The sequence below is a fragment of the Phycodurus eques genome, chromosome 3 (genome assembly GCF_024500275.1).
Source record: "Phycodurus eques isolate BA_2022a chromosome 3, UOR_Pequ_1.1, whole genome shotgun sequence".
NCBI classification, from domain to species: Eukaryota; Metazoa; Chordata; class Actinopteri; order Syngnathiformes; family Syngnathidae; genus Phycodurus; species Phycodurus eques.
This window is the reverse complement of record NC_084527.1, coordinates 11,535,747-11,552,777: the sequence shown is the minus strand read 5'-3', so window position 1 is coordinate 11,552,777 and position 17,031 is coordinate 11,535,747. Positions and strand designations below refer to the sequence as shown.

General features: G+C 43.5%; 1 protein-coding gene and 25 non-coding genes across 26 annotated transcripts in view; 10 read left to right on the top strand and 16 right to left on the bottom strand.

The window, feature by feature from the left end:
- Positions 1–17,031, top strand: part of ikbkb (inhibitor of nuclear factor kappa B kinase subunit beta) — a 70,915-nt gene that overhangs the window by 51,067 nt on the left and 2,817 nt on the right. The window contains exons 19-21 of the mRNA XM_061672056.1: positions 15,169–15,316; positions 15,426–15,523; positions 16,896–16,989. Coding sequence (XP_061528040.1) covers positions 15,169–15,316; positions 15,426–15,523; positions 16,896–16,989 — 340 coding nt within the window. The remainder of the gene's footprint in view (positions 1–15,168; positions 15,317–15,425; positions 15,524–16,895; positions 16,990–17,031) is intronic.
- On the top strand, positions 236–317 carry trnas-aga (transfer RNA serine (anticodon AGA)). Its single transcript has one exon. It is a non-coding gene; the product is annotated as a tRNA-Ser (tRNA).
- Positions 743–824, bottom strand: trnas-aga (transfer RNA serine (anticodon AGA)). The gene has a single exon. It is a non-coding gene; the product is annotated as a tRNA-Ser (tRNA).
- Positions 1,341–1,422, bottom strand: trnas-uga (transfer RNA serine (anticodon UGA)). Its single transcript has one exon. It is a non-coding gene; the product is annotated as a tRNA-Ser (tRNA).
- On the top strand, positions 1,835–1,916 carry trnas-aga (transfer RNA serine (anticodon AGA)). The gene has a single exon. It is a non-coding gene; the product is annotated as a tRNA-Ser (tRNA).
- Positions 2,342–2,423, bottom strand: trnas-aga (transfer RNA serine (anticodon AGA)). Its single transcript has one exon. It is a non-coding gene; the product is annotated as a tRNA-Ser (tRNA).
- trnas-uga (transfer RNA serine (anticodon UGA)) lies at positions 2,939–3,020 on the bottom strand. The gene has a single exon. It is a non-coding gene; the product is annotated as a tRNA-Ser (tRNA).
- Positions 3,434–3,515, top strand: trnas-aga (transfer RNA serine (anticodon AGA)). The gene has a single exon. It is a non-coding gene; the product is annotated as a tRNA-Ser (tRNA).
- On the bottom strand, positions 3,941–4,022 carry trnas-aga (transfer RNA serine (anticodon AGA)). Its single transcript has one exon. It is a non-coding gene; the product is annotated as a tRNA-Ser (tRNA).
- On the bottom strand, positions 4,539–4,621 carry trnas-uga (transfer RNA serine (anticodon UGA)). Its single transcript has one exon. It is a non-coding gene; the product is annotated as a tRNA-Ser (tRNA).
- On the top strand, positions 5,034–5,115 carry trnas-aga (transfer RNA serine (anticodon AGA)). Its single transcript has one exon. It is a non-coding gene; the product is annotated as a tRNA-Ser (tRNA).
- On the bottom strand, positions 5,541–5,622 carry trnas-aga (transfer RNA serine (anticodon AGA)). Its single transcript has one exon. It is a non-coding gene; the product is annotated as a tRNA-Ser (tRNA).
- On the bottom strand, positions 6,138–6,219 carry trnas-uga (transfer RNA serine (anticodon UGA)). Its single transcript has one exon. It is a non-coding gene; the product is annotated as a tRNA-Ser (tRNA).
- Positions 6,631–6,712, top strand: trnas-aga (transfer RNA serine (anticodon AGA)). Its single transcript has one exon. It is a non-coding gene; the product is annotated as a tRNA-Ser (tRNA).
- On the bottom strand, positions 7,138–7,219 carry trnas-aga (transfer RNA serine (anticodon AGA)). The gene has a single exon. It is a non-coding gene; the product is annotated as a tRNA-Ser (tRNA).
- trnas-uga (transfer RNA serine (anticodon UGA)) lies at positions 7,736–7,817 on the bottom strand. The gene has a single exon. It is a non-coding gene; the product is annotated as a tRNA-Ser (tRNA).
- On the top strand, positions 8,230–8,311 carry trnas-aga (transfer RNA serine (anticodon AGA)). The gene has a single exon. It is a non-coding gene; the product is annotated as a tRNA-Ser (tRNA).
- Positions 8,740–8,821, bottom strand: trnas-aga (transfer RNA serine (anticodon AGA)). Its single transcript has one exon. It is a non-coding gene; the product is annotated as a tRNA-Ser (tRNA).
- Positions 9,336–9,417, bottom strand: trnas-uga (transfer RNA serine (anticodon UGA)). Its single transcript has one exon. It is a non-coding gene; the product is annotated as a tRNA-Ser (tRNA).
- trnas-aga (transfer RNA serine (anticodon AGA)) lies at positions 9,830–9,911 on the top strand. The gene has a single exon. It is a non-coding gene; the product is annotated as a tRNA-Ser (tRNA).
- trnas-aga (transfer RNA serine (anticodon AGA)) lies at positions 10,337–10,418 on the bottom strand. Its single transcript has one exon. It is a non-coding gene; the product is annotated as a tRNA-Ser (tRNA).
- trnas-aga (transfer RNA serine (anticodon AGA)) lies at positions 11,427–11,508 on the top strand. The gene has a single exon. It is a non-coding gene; the product is annotated as a tRNA-Ser (tRNA).
- Positions 11,934–12,015, bottom strand: trnas-aga (transfer RNA serine (anticodon AGA)). Its single transcript has one exon. It is a non-coding gene; the product is annotated as a tRNA-Ser (tRNA).
- On the bottom strand, positions 12,530–12,611 carry trnas-uga (transfer RNA serine (anticodon UGA)). Its single transcript has one exon. It is a non-coding gene; the product is annotated as a tRNA-Ser (tRNA).
- On the top strand, positions 13,024–13,105 carry trnas-aga (transfer RNA serine (anticodon AGA)). Its single transcript has one exon. It is a non-coding gene; the product is annotated as a tRNA-Ser (tRNA).
- On the bottom strand, positions 13,529–13,610 carry trnaa-agc (transfer RNA alanine (anticodon AGC)). The gene has a single exon. It is a non-coding gene; the product is annotated as a tRNA-Ala (tRNA).

The window sequence follows — 17,031 nt, the reverse complement described above, 5'->3', positions numbered from 1 at the left end:
AAAATTCTTTGGTCTTACTCGAGCTCTCTTCCCTGACAGCTCCATCCTTAAAATCCTTCGACCAATATTCTCACTATCTCCCCTCTGGACGTGTCCAAACCATCAAAGATCCAAGTGACACACTGTGGACAAAAATATGAATATCAAACTCCTCAGTGCTTTGCTTGTCTCCTCCTGCAGTGCCGAAGTCCTGGGAAAATGTCAACTGGACTATTTTCAACCTTCCACTCAATGTGTTGTCATGGCCGAGTGGTTAAGGCGATGGACTAGAAATCCATTGGGGTTTCCCCGCGCAGGTTCAAATCCTGCTGACAACGGCTATGTTTTGGGGCAGAAGCTAACAAGTACTGAAATGACTTGAATCGTGGGTGTGATGTGGTTGACGCTTGTGTTTCCATGATAATGACCTGGTAAAAACCTCTTCTTGTTTTATTGATGTGTACTTACTGCCGACTTCGTTGTATTTTACTGAGCATCCAGGAGAGTACAGCATAGCACAATACCATAATTGCCCAAGTTGTTGTTTTTTTACAAACAAATAAAACAAGATTCGAGTTTCCTCTGTTGAAGTTCGCAGATTACCATGTCCTGGATGACTGAAAATTCACACTCACAGGACAGACAGGTAGACAAACGTGTTTCAATCGATCCTCTCGACAAAGAGTAGATTTGGTTGCAAATGTCAGTCTCGTTTGTGATCAACCATTGACAACAGTTTGGAGTTTCTGCTCAAAAACATGATCGTTATCGACAGGATTCGAACCTGTGCGGGGAGACCCCAATGGATTTCTAATCCATCGCCTTAACCGCTCGGCCACGACAACACTTAGCTGTTGAAACTGTCTCCATGATGCATGTGTTTATATATACGGTTGTGTCCCATTTTTTTTTGTTTGAAAAATATTGTCATTGTTATCTTGAAAGTCTCTTGCTTGAAACTTTTGAGCATCTTCGTGTCGTCTGTAAACTTTGTCGTGGTCTCTTGTTTCAAATATTGCTACTGTAAAGGATGGTGGGTAACATATCTCCTTTCCTTTCGTAAAGGTTAGTCAGTCGTAACCTTTGCGAAAGGGGGCTTGAAGGTGCACCGAGGTACTTCCTGAGCGATTTTAGAATTTGAACGACCTATCCTCCTAGTTCTTAGTGGTGTTCTCGCTCGGATAGGAAAGTTCCAACGCAAAAAATAGAACACAAAGAGGACCACTGTTTCAGTCTGTCGTTCGTCACTTGGTCGTCCCATGCGCTGGTTCCGGAGCAAAGTCCTTTTCGGCTGAGAGCGACCACAAATTTCGACTTTTGCCACAAGGTCTTCAGACAGCAAGTCCGCTTCAAAAGGATGTCATTGTTGGCAGGATTTGAACCTGTGCAGGGAAACCCCAATGGATTTCAAATCCATCGCCTTAACCACTCGGCCACAACAACTCTGCTCATTTCCAAGTGGAATGACCAACTGTTGCAACAAACAAACATGGCTGCTTTTCCCTTTGTCTTGTCCTGTTTGGGGTCGCCACAGCGCGTCATCCTTTTTCTATGTAAGCCAATCTGCATCCTCCTCTCGAACACTAACTGCCCTCATGTCTTCCCACACAACATCGATAAAGAATTATTTGCTCTTACTCGAGCTCTCTTCCCTGACAGCTCCATCCTTAAAATCCTTCGACCAATATTCTCAGTCTCTCCCCTCTGGACGTGTCCAAACCATCAAAGATCCAAGTGACACACTGTGGACAAAAATATGAATATCAAACTCCTCAGTGCTTTGCTTGTCTCCTCCTGCAGTGCCGAAGTCCTGGGAAAATGTCAACTGGACTATTTTCAACATTCCACTCAATGTGTTGTCATGGCCGAGTGGTTAAGGCGATGGACTAGAAATCCATTGGGGTTTCCCCGCGCAGGTTCAAATCCTGCTGACAACGGCTATGTTTTGGGGCAGAAGCTAACAAGTACTGAAATGACTTGAATCGTGGGTGTGATGTGGTTGACGCTTGTGTTTCCATGATAATGACCTGGTAAAAACCTCTTCTTGTTTTATTGATGTGTACTTACTGCCGACTTCGTTGTATTTTACTGAGCATCCAGGATAGTACAGCATAGCACAATACCATAATTGCCCAAGTTGTTGTTTTTTTACAAACAAATAAAACAAGATTCGAGTTTCCTCTGTTGAAGTTCGCAGATTACCATGTCCTGGATGACTGAAAATTCACACTCACAGGACAGACAGGTAGACAAACGTGTTTCAATCGATCCTCTCGACAAAGAGTAGATTTGGTTGCAAATGTCAGTCTCGTTTGTGATCAACCATTGACAACAGTTTGGAGTTTCTGCTCAAAAACATGATCGTTATCGACAGGATTCGAACCTGTGCGGGGAGACCCCAATGGATTTCTAATCCATCGCCTTAACCGCTCGGCCACGACAACACTTAGCTGTTGAAACTGTCTCCATGATGCATGTGTTTATATATACGGTTGTGTCCCATTTTTTTTTGTTTGAAAAATATTGTCATTGTTATCTTGAAAGTCTCTTGCTTGAAACTTTTGAGCATCTTCGTGTCGTCTGTAAACTTTGTCGTGGTCTCTTGTTTCAAATATTGCTACTGTAAAGGATGGTGGGTAACATATCTCCTTTCCTTTCGTAAAGGTTAGTCAGTCGTAACCTTTGCGAAAGGGGGCTTGAAGGTGCACCGAGGTACTTCCTGAGCGATTTTAGAATTTGAACGACCTATCCTCCTAGTTCTTAGTGGTGTTCTCGCTCGGATAGGAAAGTTCCAACGCAAAAAATAGAACACAAAGAGGACCACTGTTTCAGTCTGTCGTTCGTCACTTGGTGTCCCATGCTCTGGTTCCGGAGCAAAGTCCTGATAGGTTGAAAACGACCACAAATTTCGACTTTTGCCACAAGGTCTTCAGACAGCAAGTCCGCTTCAAAAGGGTGTCGTTGTTGGCAGGATTTGAACCTGCGCGGGGAAACCCCAACGGATTTCAAATCCATCGCCTTAACCACTCGGCCACAACAACTCTGCTCATTTGCAAGTGGAATGACCAACTTTTGCAACAAACAAACATGGCTGCTTTTCCCTTTGTCTTGTCCTGTTTGGGGTCGCCACAGCGCGTCATCCTTTTTCTATGTAAGCCTATCTGCATCCTCCTCTCGAACATTAACTGCCCTCATGTCTTCCCACACAACATCGATAAAAAATTATTTGGTCTTACTCGAGCTCTCTTCCCTGACAGCTCCATCCTTAAAATCCTTCGACCAATATTCTCAGCTATCTCCCCTCTGGACGTGTCCAAACCATCAAAGATCCAAGTGACACACTGTGGACAAAAATATGAATATCAAACTCCTCAGTGCTTTGCTTGTCTCCTCCTGCAGTGCCGAAGTCCTGGGAAAATGTCAACTGGACTATTTTCAACCTTCCACTCAATGTGTTGTCATGGCCGAGTGGTTAAGGCGATGGACTAGAAATCCATTGGGGTTTCCCCGCGCAGGTTCAAATCCTGCTGACAACGGCTATGTTTTGGGGCAGAAGCTAACAAGTACTGAAATGACTTGAATCGTGGGTGTGATGTGGTTGACGCTTGTGTTTCCATGATAATGACCTGGTAAAAACCTCTTCTTGTTTTATTGATGTGTACTTACTGCCGACTTCGTTGTATTTTACTGAGCATCCAGGAGAGTACAGCATAGCACAATACCATAATTGCCCAAGTTGTTGTTTTTTTACAAACAAATAAAACAAGATTCGAGTTTCCTCTGTTGAAGTTCGCAGATTACCATGTCCTGGATGACTGAAAATTCACACTCACAGGACAGACAGGTAGACAAACGTGTTTCAATCGATCCTCTCGACAAAGAGTAGATTTGGTTGCAAATGTCAGTCTCGTTTGTGATCAACCATTGACAACAGTTTGGAGTTTCTGCTCAAAAACATGATCGTTATCGACAGGATTCGAACCTGTGCGGGGAGACCCCAATGGATTTCTAATCCATCGCCTTAACCGCTCGGCCACGACAACACTTAGCTGTTGAAACTGTCTCCATGATGCATGTGTTTATATATACGGTTGTGTCCCATTTTTTTTTGTTTGAAAAATATTGTCATTGTTATCTTGAAAGTCTCTTGCTTGAAACTTTTGAGCATCTTCGTGTCGTCTGTAAACTTTGTCGTGGTCTCTTGTTTCAAATATTGCTACTGTAAAGGATGGTGGGTAACATATCTCCTTTCCTTTCGTAAAGGTTAGTCAGTCGTAACCTTTGCGAAAGGGGGCTTGAAGGTGCACCGAGGTACTTCCTGAGCGATTTTAGAATTTGAACGACCTATCCTCCTAGTTCTTAGTGGTGTTCTCGCTCGGATAGGAAAGTTCCAACGCAAAAAATAGAACACAAAGAGGACCACTGTTTCAGTCTGTCGTTCGTCACTTGGTCGTCCCATGCGCTGGTTCCGGAGCAAAGTCCTTTTCGGCTGAGAGCGACCACAAATTTCGACTTTTGCCACAAGGTCTTCAGACAGCAAGTCCGCTTCAAAAGGATGTCATTGTTGGCAGGATTTGAACCTGCTGCAGGGAAACCCCAATGGATTTCAAATCCATCGCCTTAACCACTCGGCCACAACAACTCTGCTCATTTCCAAGTGGAATGACCAACTGTTGCAACAAACAAACATGGCTGCTTTTCCCTTTGTCTTGTCCTGTTTGGGGTCGCCACAGCGCGTCATCCTTTTTCTATGTAAGCCAATCTGCATCCTCCTCTCGAACACTAACTGCCCTCATGTCTTCCCACACAACATCGATAAAGAATTATTTGCTCTTACTCGAGCTCTCTTCCCTGACAGCTCCATCCTTAAAATCCTTCGACCAATATTCTCAGTCTCTCCCCTCTGGACGTGTCCAAACCATCAAAGATCCAAGTGACACACTGTGGACAAAAATATGAATATCAAACTCCTCAGTGCTTTGCTTGTCTCCTCCTGCAGTGCCGAAGTCCTGGGAAAATGTCAACTGGACTATTTTCAACCTTCCACTCAATGTGTTGTCATGGCCGAGTGGTTAAGGCGATGGACTAGAAATCCATTGGGGTTTCCCCGCGCAGGTTCAAATCCTGCTGACAACGGCTATGTTTTGGGGCAGAAGCTAACAAGTACTGAAATGACTTGAATCGTGGGTGTGATGTGGTTGACGCTTGTGTTTCCATGATAATGACCTGGTAAAAACCTCTTCTTGTTTTATTGATGTGTACTTACTGCCGACTTCGTTGTATTTTACTGAGCATCCAGGATAGTACAGCATAGCACAATACCATAATTGCCCAAGTTGTTGTTTTTTTACAAACAAATAAAACAAGATTCGAGTTTCCTCTGTTGAAGTTCGCAGATTACCATGTCCTGGATGACTGAAAATTCACACTCACAGGACAGACAGGTAGACAAACGTGTTTCAATCGATCCTCTCGACAAAGAGTAGATTTGGTTGCAAATGTCAGTCTCGTTTGTGATCAACCATTGACAACAGTTTGGAGTTTCTGCTCAAAAACATGATCGTTATCGACAGGATTCGAACCTGTGCGGGGAGACCCCAATGGATTTCTAATCCATCGCCTTAACCGCTCGGCCACGACAACACTTAGCTGTTGAAACTGTCTCCATGATGCATGTGTTTATATATACGGTTGTGTCCCATTTTTTTTTGTTTGAAAAATATTGTCATTGTTATCTTGAAAGTCTCTTGCTTGAAACTTTTGAGCATCTTCGTGTCGTCTGTAAACTTTGTCGTGGTCTCTTGTTTCAAATATTGCTACTGTAAAGGATGGTGGGTAACATATCTCCTTTCCTTTCGTAAAGGTTAGTCAGTCGTAACCTTTGCGAAAGGGGGCTTGAAGGTGCACCGAGGTACTTCCTGAGCGATTTTAGAATTTGAACGACCTATCCTCCTAGTTCTTAGTGGTGTTCTCGCTCGGATAGGAAAGTTCCAACGCAAAAAATAGAACACAAAGAGGACCACTGTTTCAGTCTGTCGTTCGTCACTTGGTGTCCCATGCTCTGGTTCCGGAGCAAAGTCCTGATAGGTTGAAAACGACCACAAATTTCGACTTTTGCCACAAGGTCTTCAGACAGCAAGTCCGCTTCAAAAGGGTGTCGTTGTTGGCAGGATTTGAACCTGCGCGGGGAAACCCCAACGGATTTCAAATCCATCGCCTTAACCACTCGGCCACAACAACTCTGCTCATTTGCAAGTGGAATGACCAACTTTTGCAACAAACAAACATGGCTGCTTTTCCCTTTGTCTTGTCCTGTTTGGGGTCGCCACAGCGCGTCATCCTTTTTCTATGTAAGCCTATCTGCATCCTCCTCTCGAACATTAACTGCCCTCATGTCTTCCCACACAACATCGATAAAAATTCTTTGGTCTTACTCGAGCTCTCTTCCCTGACAGCTCCATCCTTAAAATCCTTCGACCAATATTCTCACTATCTCCCCTCTGGACGTGTCCAAACCATCAAAGATCCAAGTGACACACTGTGGACAAAAATATGAATATCAAACTCCTCAGTGCTTTGCTTGTCTCCTCCTGCAGTGCCGAAGTCCTGGGAAAATGTCAACTGGACTATTTTCAACCTTCCACTCAATGTGTTGTCATGGCCGAGTGGTTAAGGCGATGGACTAGAAATCCATTGGGGTTTCCCCGCGCAGGTTCAAATCCTGCTGACAACGGCTATGTTTTGGGGCAGAAGCTAACAAGTACTGAAATGACTTGAATCGTGGGTGTGATGTGGTTGACGCTTGTGTTTCCATGATAATGACCTGGTAAAAACCTCTTCTTGTTTTATTGATGTGTACTTACTGCCGACTTCGTTGTATTTTACTGAGCATCCAGGAGAGTACAGCATAGCACAATACCATAATTGCCCAAGTTGTTGTTTTTTTACAAACAAATAAAACAAGATTCGAGTTTCCTCTGTTGAAGTTCGCAGATTACCATGTCCTGGATGACTGAAAATTCACACTCACAGGACAGACAGGTAGACAAACGTGTTTCAATCGATCCTCTCGACAAAGAGTAGATTTGGTTGCAAATGTCAGTCTCGTTTGTGATCAACCATTGACAACAGTTTGGAGTTTCTGCTCAAAAACATGATCGTTATCGACAGGATTCGAACCTGTGCGGGGAGACCCCAATGGATTTCTAATCCATCGCCTTAACCGCTCGGCCACGACAACACTTAGCTGTTGAAACTGTCTCCATGATGCATGTGTTTATATATACGGTTGTGTCCCATTTTTTTTTGTTTGAAAAATATTGTCATTGTTATCTTGAAAGTCTCTTGCTTGAAACTTTTGAGCATCTTCGTGTCGTCTGTAAACTTTGTCGTGGTCTCTTGTTTCAAATATTGCTACTGTAAAGGATGGTGGGTAACATATCTCCTTTCCTTTCGTAAAGGTTAGTCAGTCGTAACCTTTGCGAAAGGGGGCTTGAAGGTGCACCGAGGTACTTCCTGAGCGATTTTAGAATTTGAACGACCTATCCTCCTAGTTCTTAGTGGTGTTCTCGCTCGGATAGGAAAGTTCCAACGCAAAAAATAGAACACAAAGAGGACCACTGTTTCAGTCTGTCGTTCGTCACTTGGTCGTCCCATGCGCTGGTTCCGGAGCAAAGTCCTTTTCGGCTGAGAGCGACCACAAATTTCGACTTTTGCCACAAGGTCTTCAGACAGCAAGTCCGCTTCAAAAGGATGTCATTGTTGGCAGGATTTGAACCTGTGCAGGGAAACCCCAATGGATTTCAAATCCATCGCCTTAACCACTCGGCCACAACAACTCTGCTCATTTCCAAGTGGAATGACCAACTGTTGCAACAAACAAACATGGCTGCTTTTCCCTTTGTCTTGTCCTGTTTGGGGTCGCCACAGCGCGTCATCCTTTTTCTATGTAAGCCAATCTGCATCCTCCTCTCGAACACTAACTGCCCTCATGTCTTCCCACACAACATCGATAAAGAATTATTTGCTCTTACTCGAGCTCTCTTCCCTGACAGCTCCATCCTTAAAATCCTTCGACCAATATTCTCAGTCTCTCCCCTCTGGACGTGTCCAAACCATCAAAGATCCAAGTGACACACTGTGGACAAAAATATGAATATCAAACTCCTCAGTGCTTTGCTTGTCTCCTCCTGCAGTGCCGAAGTCCTGGGAAAATGTCAACTGGACTATTTTCAACCTTCCACTCAATGTGTTGTCATGGCCGAGTGGTTAAGGCGATGGACTAGAAATCCATTGGGGTTTCCCCGCGCAGGTTCAAATCCTGCTGACAACGGCTATGTTTTGGGGCAGAAGCTAACAAGTACTGAAATGACTTGAATCGTGGGTGTGATGTGGTTGACGCTTGTGTTTCCATGATAATGACCTGGTAAAAACCTCTTCTTGTTTTATTGATGTGTACTTATTGCCGACTTCGTTGTATTTTACTGAGCATCCAGGGTAGAACAGCATAGCACAATACCATAATTGCCCAAGTTGTTGTTTTTTTACAAACAAATAAAACAAGAAGATTCGAGTTTCCTCTCTTGAAGTTTGCAGATTACCATGTCCTGGAAGACTGAAAATCCACACTGACAGGACAGACAGGTTGACAAACGTGTGTCAATCGATCCTCTCGACAAAGAGGAGATTTTGTTGCAAATGTCGGTCTCGTTTGTGATCAACCATTGACAACATTTTGGAGTTTCTGCTCAAAAACATGAACGTTGTCGACAGGATTCGAACCTGTGCGGGGAGACCCCAATGGATTTCTAATCCATCGCCTTAACCACTCGGCCACGACAACACTTTGCTGTTATGACTGTCTTCATGATGCATGTGTTTATATATACGGTTGTGTACCATTTTTTTATTTGAAAAATATTGTCATTGTTATCTTCAAAGTGTCTTGCTTGAAACTTTTGAGCATCTTCGTGTAGTCTGTAAACTTTGTCGTGGTCTCTTGTTTCAAATATTGCGACTGTCAAGGATGGTGGGTAACATATCTCCTTTCCTTTCGTAAAGGTTAGTCAGTCGGAACCTTTGCTGAAGGGGGCTTGAAGGTGCACCGAGGTACTTCCTGAGCGATTTTAGAATTTGAACGACCTATCCTCCAAGTACTTAGTGGTGTTCTCGCTCGGATAGGAAAGTTCCGACGCAAAAAATAGAACACAAAGAGGACCACTGTTTCAGTCTCTCGTTCGTCACTTGGTGGTCCCATGCTCTGGTTCCGGAGCAAAGTCCTGATAGGCTGAAAACGACCACAAATTTCGACTTTTGCCACAAGGTCTTCAGACAGCAAGTCCGCTTCAAAAGGATGTCGTTGTTGGCAAGATTTGAACCTGCGCGGGGAAACCCCAATGGATTTCAAATCCATCGCCTTAACCACTCGGCCACAACAACTCTGCTCATTTGCAAGTGGAATGACCAACTGTTGCAACAAACAAACATGGCTGCTTTTCCCTTTGTCTTGTCCTGTTTGGGGTCGCCACAGCGCGTCATCCTTTTTCTATGTAAGCCTATCTGCATCCTCCTCTCGAACACTAACTGCCCTCATGTCTTCCCACACAACATCGATAAAAAATTCTTTGGTCTTACTCGAGCTCTCTTCCCTGACAGCTCCATCCTTAAAATCCTTCGACCAATATTCTCAGTCTCTCCCCTCTGGACGTGTCCAAACCATCAAAGATCCAAGTGACACACTGTGGACAAAAATATGAATATCAAACTCCTCAGTGCTTTGCTTGTCTCCTCCTGCAGTGCCGAAGTCCTGGGAAAATGTCAACTGGACTATTTTCAACCTTCCACTCAATGTGTTGTCATGGCCGAGTGGTTAAGGCGATGGACTAGAAATCCATTGGGGTTTCCCCGCGCAGGTTCAAATCCTGCTGACAACGGCTATGTTTTGGGGCAGAAGCTAACAAGTACTGAAATGACTTGAATCGTGGGTGTGATGTGGTTGACGCTTGTGTTTCCATGATAATGACCTGGTAAAAACCTCTTCTTGTTTTATTGATGTCTACTTACTGCCGACTTCGTTGTATTTTACTGAGCATCCAGGGTAGTACAGCACAGCACAATACCATAATTGCCCAAGTTGTTGTTTTTTTACAAACAAATCAAACAAGATTCGAGTTTCCTCTGTTGAAGTTCGCAGATTACCATGTCCTGGATGACTGAAAATTCACACTCACAGGACAGACAGGTAGACAAACGTGTTTCAATCGATCCTCTCGACAAAGAGTAGATTTTGTTGCAAATGTCAGTCTCGTTTGTGATCAACCATTGACAACATTTTGGAGTTTCCGCTCAAAAACATGAACGTTGTCGACAGGATGCGAACCTGTGCGGGGAGACCCCAATTGATTTCTAATCCATCGCCTTAACCGCTCGGCCACGACAACACTTCGCTGGTATAGCTGTCTTCATGATGCATGTGTTTATATATACGGTTGTGTACCATTTTTTTATTTGAAGAATATTGTCATTGTTATCTTGAAAGTGTCTTGCTTGAAACTTTTGATCATCTTCGTGTAGTCTGTAAACTTTGTCGTGGTCTTTTGTTTCAAATATTGCTACTGGAAAGGATGGTGGGTAACATCTCCTTTCCTTTCGTAAAGGTTAGTCAGGAGTAACCTTTGCAAAAGGGGGCTTGAAGGTGCACCTAGGTACTTCCTGAGTGATTTTAGAATTTGAACAACCTATCCTCCAAGTACTTAGTGGTGTTCTCGCTCGAACAGGAAAGTTCGGACGCAAAAAATAGAACACAAAGAGGACCACTGTTACAGTCTGTCGTTCGTCACTTGGTCGTCCCATGCTCTGGTTCCGGAGCAAAGTCCTTTTTGGCTGAGAACGACCACAAATTTCAACTTCTGCCACAAGGTCTTCAGACAGCAAGTCCGCTTCAAAAGGATGTCATTGTTGTCAGGATTTGAACATGCACGGGGAAACCCCAATGTATGTCAAGTCCATCACCTTAACCACTCGGCCACAACATCTCTTCTCATTTGCAAGTGGAATGACCAACTGTTGCGACAAACAAACATGGCTGCTTTTCCCTTTGTCTTGTCCTGTTTGGGGTCGCCACAGCGCGTCATCCTTTTTCTATGTAAGCCTATCTGCATCCTCCTCTCGAACACTAACTCCCCTCATGTCTTCCCACACAACATCGATAAAAAATTATCTTTGGTCTTACTCAAGCTCTCTTTTCTGACAGCTCCATCCTAAACATCCTTCGACCAATATTCTCAGTCTCTCCCCTCTGGACGTGTCCAAACCATCAAAAATGCAAGTGACACACTGTGGACAAAAATATGAATATCAAACTCCTCAGCGCTTTGCTTGTCTCCTCCTGCAGTGCCGAAGTCCTGGAAAAATGTCAACTGGACTATTTTCAACCTTCCAGTCAATGTGTTGTCGTGGCCGAGTGGTTAAGGCGATGGACTAGAAATCCATTGGGGTTTCCCCGCGCAGGTTCAAATCCTGCTGACAACGGCTGTGTTTTGGGGCAGAAGCTAACAAGTACTGTAATGACTTGAATAGTGGGTGTGATGTGGTTGACGCTTGTGTTTCCATGATGATGACCTGGTAAAAACCTCTTCTTGTTTTATTGATGTCTACTTACTGCCGACTTCGTTGTATTTTACTGAGCATCCAGGGTAGTACAGCATAGCACAATACAATAATTGCCCAAGTTGTTGTTTTTTTACAAACAAATAAAACAAGATTCGAGTTTCCTCTGTTGGAGTTCGCAGATTACCATGTCCTGGATGACTGAAGATTCACACTGACAGGATAGACAGGTTGACAAACGTGTTTCAATCGATCCTCTCGACAAAGAGTAGATTTTGTTGCAAATGTCAGTCTCGTTTGTGATCAACCATTGACAACATTTTGGAGTTTCTGCTCAAAAACATGAACGCTGTCGACAGGATTCGAACCTGTGCGGGGAGACCCCAATGGATTTCTAATCCATCACCTTAACCGCTCGGCCACGACAACACTTCGCGGGTATAACTGTCTTAATGATGCATGTGTTTATATATACGGTTGTGTACCATTTTTTTATTTGAAAAATATTGTCATTGTTATCTTCAAAGTGTCTTGCTTGAAACTTTTGAGCATCTTCGTGTAGTCTGTAAACTTTGTCGTGGTCTCTTGTTTCAAATATTGCTACTGTAAAGGATGGTGGGTAACATATCTCCTTTCCTTTCGTAAAGGTGAGTCAGGAGTAACCTTTGCAAAAGGGGGCTTGAAGGTGCACCTAGGTACTTCCTGAGTGATTTTAGAATTTGAACGACCTATCCTCCAAGTACTTAGTGGTGTTCTCGCTCGGATAGGAAAGTTCCGACGCAAAACATAGAACACAAAGAGGACCACTGTTTCAGTCTGTCGTTCGTCACTTGGTGGTCCCATGCTCTGGTTCCGGAGCAAAGTCCTTTTTGGCTGAAAACTACCACAAATTCCGACTTTTGCCACAAGGTCTTAAGACAGCAAGTCCGCTTCAAAAGGATGTCGTTGTTGGCACGATTTGAACCTGCGCGGGGAAACCCCAACGGATTTCAAATCCATCCCCTTAACCACTCGGCCACAACAACTCTGCTCATTTGCAAGTGGAATGACCAACTGTTGCAACAAACAAACATGGCTGCGTTTCCCTTTGTCTTGTCCTGTTTGGGGTCGCCACAGCGCATCATCCTTTTTCTATGTAAGCCTATCTGCATCCTCCTCTCGAACACTAACTGCCCGCATGTCTTCCCACACAACATCGCTAAAAAATTATTTGGTCTTACTCGAGCTCTCTTCCCTGACAGCTCCATCCTTAAAATCCTTCGACCAATATTCTCACTATCTCCCCTCTGGACGTGTCCAAACCATCAAAGATCCAAGTGATACACTGTGGACAAAAATATGAATATCGAACTCTTCAGTGCTTTGCTTGTCTCCTCCTGCAGTGCCGAAGTCCTGGGAAAATGTCAATTGGACTATTTTCAACCTTCCAGTCAATGTGTTGTCATGGCCGAGTGGTTAAGGCGATGGACTAGAAATCCATTGGGGTTTCCCCGCGCAGGTTCAAATTCTGCTGACAACGGCTATGTTTTGGGACAGAAGCTAACAAGTACTGAAATGACTTGAATCGTGGGTGTGATGTGGTTGACTCTTGTGTTTCCATGATAATGACCTGGTAAAAACCTCTTCTTCTTTTATTGATGTCAACTTACTGCCGACTTCGTTGTATTTTACTGAGCATCCAGGGTAGTACAGCATAGCACAATACCGTAATTGCCCAAGTTGTTTTTTTTACAAACAAATAAAACAAGATTCGAGTTTCCTGTGTTGAAGTTTGCAGATTACCATGTCCTGGTTGACTGAAAATCCACACTAACAGGACAGACAGGTTGACAAACGTGTGTCAATCGATCCTCTCAACAAAGAGTAGATTTTGTTGCAGATGTCGGTCTCGTTTGTGATCAACAATTGACAACATTTTGGAGTTTCTGCTCAAAAACATGAATGTTGTCGACAGGATTCGAACCTGTGCAGGGAGACCCCAACGTATTGCTAATCCATCACCTTAACTGCTCGGCCACGACAACTCTTAGCTGGTAAATCCTGCAAAGAGCAATCACCATCTATGACAGAATGCGGCTGGGTAATATGGCTAAACTGACAATAAGTTGACATTCATGAGAAAAATAAACACGAAAGAGGACATATAACACATAGTTCACTCACTTTTTACCTTAAGTTTAAAAATGGTTCAGCGATCATGTATATTGTATTGTAGCCCTCACACATTTTTTCATGGTCATATTGGAATGAATGAGGTGATTTTATTTTTAAAAATTCCCAAAGATATGTATGTTGGTGATCTCAGCTGTCAGGAACCAGAGGATTGCAGTTCCAAGTGACAGACACACTGTGGACAAAAATATGAATATAGAATCTATACCCACTTTGCTGGTCCACACACCTCCTGGTTGCACTTCATCCTGAGTCCTGATAAAATGTCAACTGCAGTGAAGGCATTGTGTTGTGGCTGAGTGGTTTTGGCAATGCACTATCAATCATTGTGGTCTCCCCACACAGTTTAAAATAATGCTCACAATGTACTGTGCATCATGTGGGGCATCATGTGGGGCAAGAAGCAAACCAGTACTATGACAACAACAAGATTTGGCAGCACTGTTCGTGGTTTTTACATGACATTGACCTGTCTAAATGTTACCTCACTTTTCATTTTACATATCGTTTTCCTGCCGACAATGTGCTTTCTTGAGGAGCTACCGAAGAGCTATCGAGTTCCCTATTCAAATCCTCACAGCCAATTGGGACAGGCTCTCGCTAATCTGCAACCCAAATGAGGAAACGCAGTATAGGATGGATGAAATAGGATAATTTGTCACAGCACCCCTGATGGTTGGGAATCACTGGTTGGGAATCAATGGTTTAAGAGCTCTATTTTCTTATTTTTGTCCACAGTAAGTAACTTGAAATTGCCATTTTCTGGTCTTGAAGAAAAGTCCTTTTGACTAAGACTGAGAACGAGCTGCTGCTGTTCCATAAGAAGGTCGTTGTTATCAGGATTATAACAAGTGTGGACGTACCTCCTAACGACTCCTACTCCAGCACCTTAACCACTCTGACACAACTACTGCATGCAACCTGTCTTTATACGTTTCAAAAGTGTCATCGCCAACACCACGTCTGGCAACGGCTAAATTAACGATAAGTTAACATCATATAGGGATGGGATAGGCTCCAGCACGCCCACGACCCTAGTGAGGAGGAGCGGCTCAGAAAATGGATGGATGGAATATAAATGTTTTGAAGTAAAGGCAGGCTAGTCCTGTGAAAACCTGAATGGGAGACTGGTGGGACTGGTAGCTATAGTATGTTTATACTACACTGACCTGGTAAAACAGATCTCAATTGGCTTGCACATCCTGTTTTTGTTGTTCGATTCAGCATTTTCTGGGATTAAGTGCTTACTGCACATAGGAAGGTATCATTCACAGCAGGATTCAAACCTGCACAGGGAGACCCCAATGGATTCCTCGCCCATCGCCTTAACCACTCGGCCACAAGAACAAGCTCCACTGATTACACCGGTTATCAGATTTTCTGCAAACTCACACGCGTTTATCTTTGCAGTAAAACAAGTGTTTGTCGTCAGCGCGTCATGGAGCTGTTGCCAAAAGTGGAAGGTGTGGTGCAAGAGATGGCTGAGAGTGAACAGGTCCTGATGGTTCTGCAGGAGAAGCGTCAAAGGGAGCTGTGGAACCTTCTCAAAGTCGCCTGTGTGAGGAAACATTTACACATCAAATGATGTTCCTGCATCTGATCATTAAGAATACACAGGTGACATTTTCTGAATGAACTGACTTGGAGATTCCGATTATTTCTTGTAGAGTAAAGTTCGAAGCCCGGTAAGCGGGAGTCCTGATGGATCTCGTACACCTTCTTCAGTGCCTCCTCTGATGACCCCCCGGCACAGTTTACAGCAGTTGTGAGTACACACAAGTGCTGGAGGATATGGCCCACAGGTCGGAGTGAGTCCCATAAGTCATAATTAAGTGTTAAGTCTTAACCTTCCCAATTTACTATTAGGCTTTACACAATCAGGATTTTTGGGGCCGATCACCGATCAGAAAGTTTTTAAAAAAACGATAACCGATCACCGATCCAATCACAAGACGGAGCAATGTGTCTCTTTAAATGACTTGTTCATTTACTGTATATACTTGTGTACTGTATACTGAGTATCTTCAAAAATACTCACTAGTCAGGTCATGTTTTCTAATCACTCAGGTCAAACCAACATTACAACATGACAGAAATAATGGGTGCTAACTTGCTGTAATTCAATTACTTTATTGTAATTAAATTATACACCGAAATTTTAGAGCATGATTCGACAGAACGCTGGCATCTTTACGTACAACCGTTAGCGCTAGTGCTAGCTTGCTAGGCTACATAACATTTTGTTGCCTGTTTGTATCGTATTAAAAGTACGTGAACATTCCTCAAGCAATCCTTGAACGAACGTCTTTTCCCGAGCACCGGTGACCTCACGACAAGGTTAAAAATAAATTAGCTTGTGGATTAAAAAATACTGTATGCGTCGGCGACGTGGATTAAATAAATGTCTTTTGCGGGCGTCATTGATCGGATCGACGAATTATGACATTAAAGCCGATCAGCATAAAATGCTAATTATCGGCTGATGCCGATCAGATCGGTGTAAAGTCTAGTTACTAAAGGTTGAGTCCACACTAAATTTCACTGTCCGAAGCCTCCACTGAATCAAGCCGAGAAGGCCTGCTCTAGAAGTTGAGTGTTTTCATCAGTGGTGAAAGTAGCAGGCCTTACTCTACGTCAAGAATAGATCCTTTGTCCAGACATTTGCCATGGATAGCATAAATTGCACTACGTGTTGGAGGTATGATATATCTATACAGTTTGATAAATGATAACCTTACAAATACTGCAAACCCTCAGCTGTCAAATGCTTTTGCCCTCATGTCTGTCCAAATGGTACCTGTAACAAACTAGAAAAAAGGAAGTGTACAGTGACTTTTGGTATACCCGAATATTCATATATTAGCCACTTTGCTCTTTGTATCTGTAGTTGCGTTAGTTAACTGTGGCACATGCAACACATCTCAAACGCCTATTTTTTAATGGTCCCAAACCAATCTTCATATTGTCTATTATTGTATTGTCTTTTCAATTAAACGCATAACCAACATGGAGGTTAATGTGAAAGGTTGGACCAGATAACAGTGAGCTAAATTGTGATGTTATCATAGCTGACCTTTTAGTGACGGATGAATCTTTTGAGCAACCACAGCGATTGTTTCCTATTTATGTCCGGCCAGGGACGAGTCTCTGGTGGAGGAGAGCAGGACCTTCGAGAGTCGACTGCAGAGTTTGCTGCATGACACCATTCAGGAGTCCGAGAGCAGAATGGAGGTATGCGGGTCATTTTCATTCCACCCAAATTAAATGAACCGT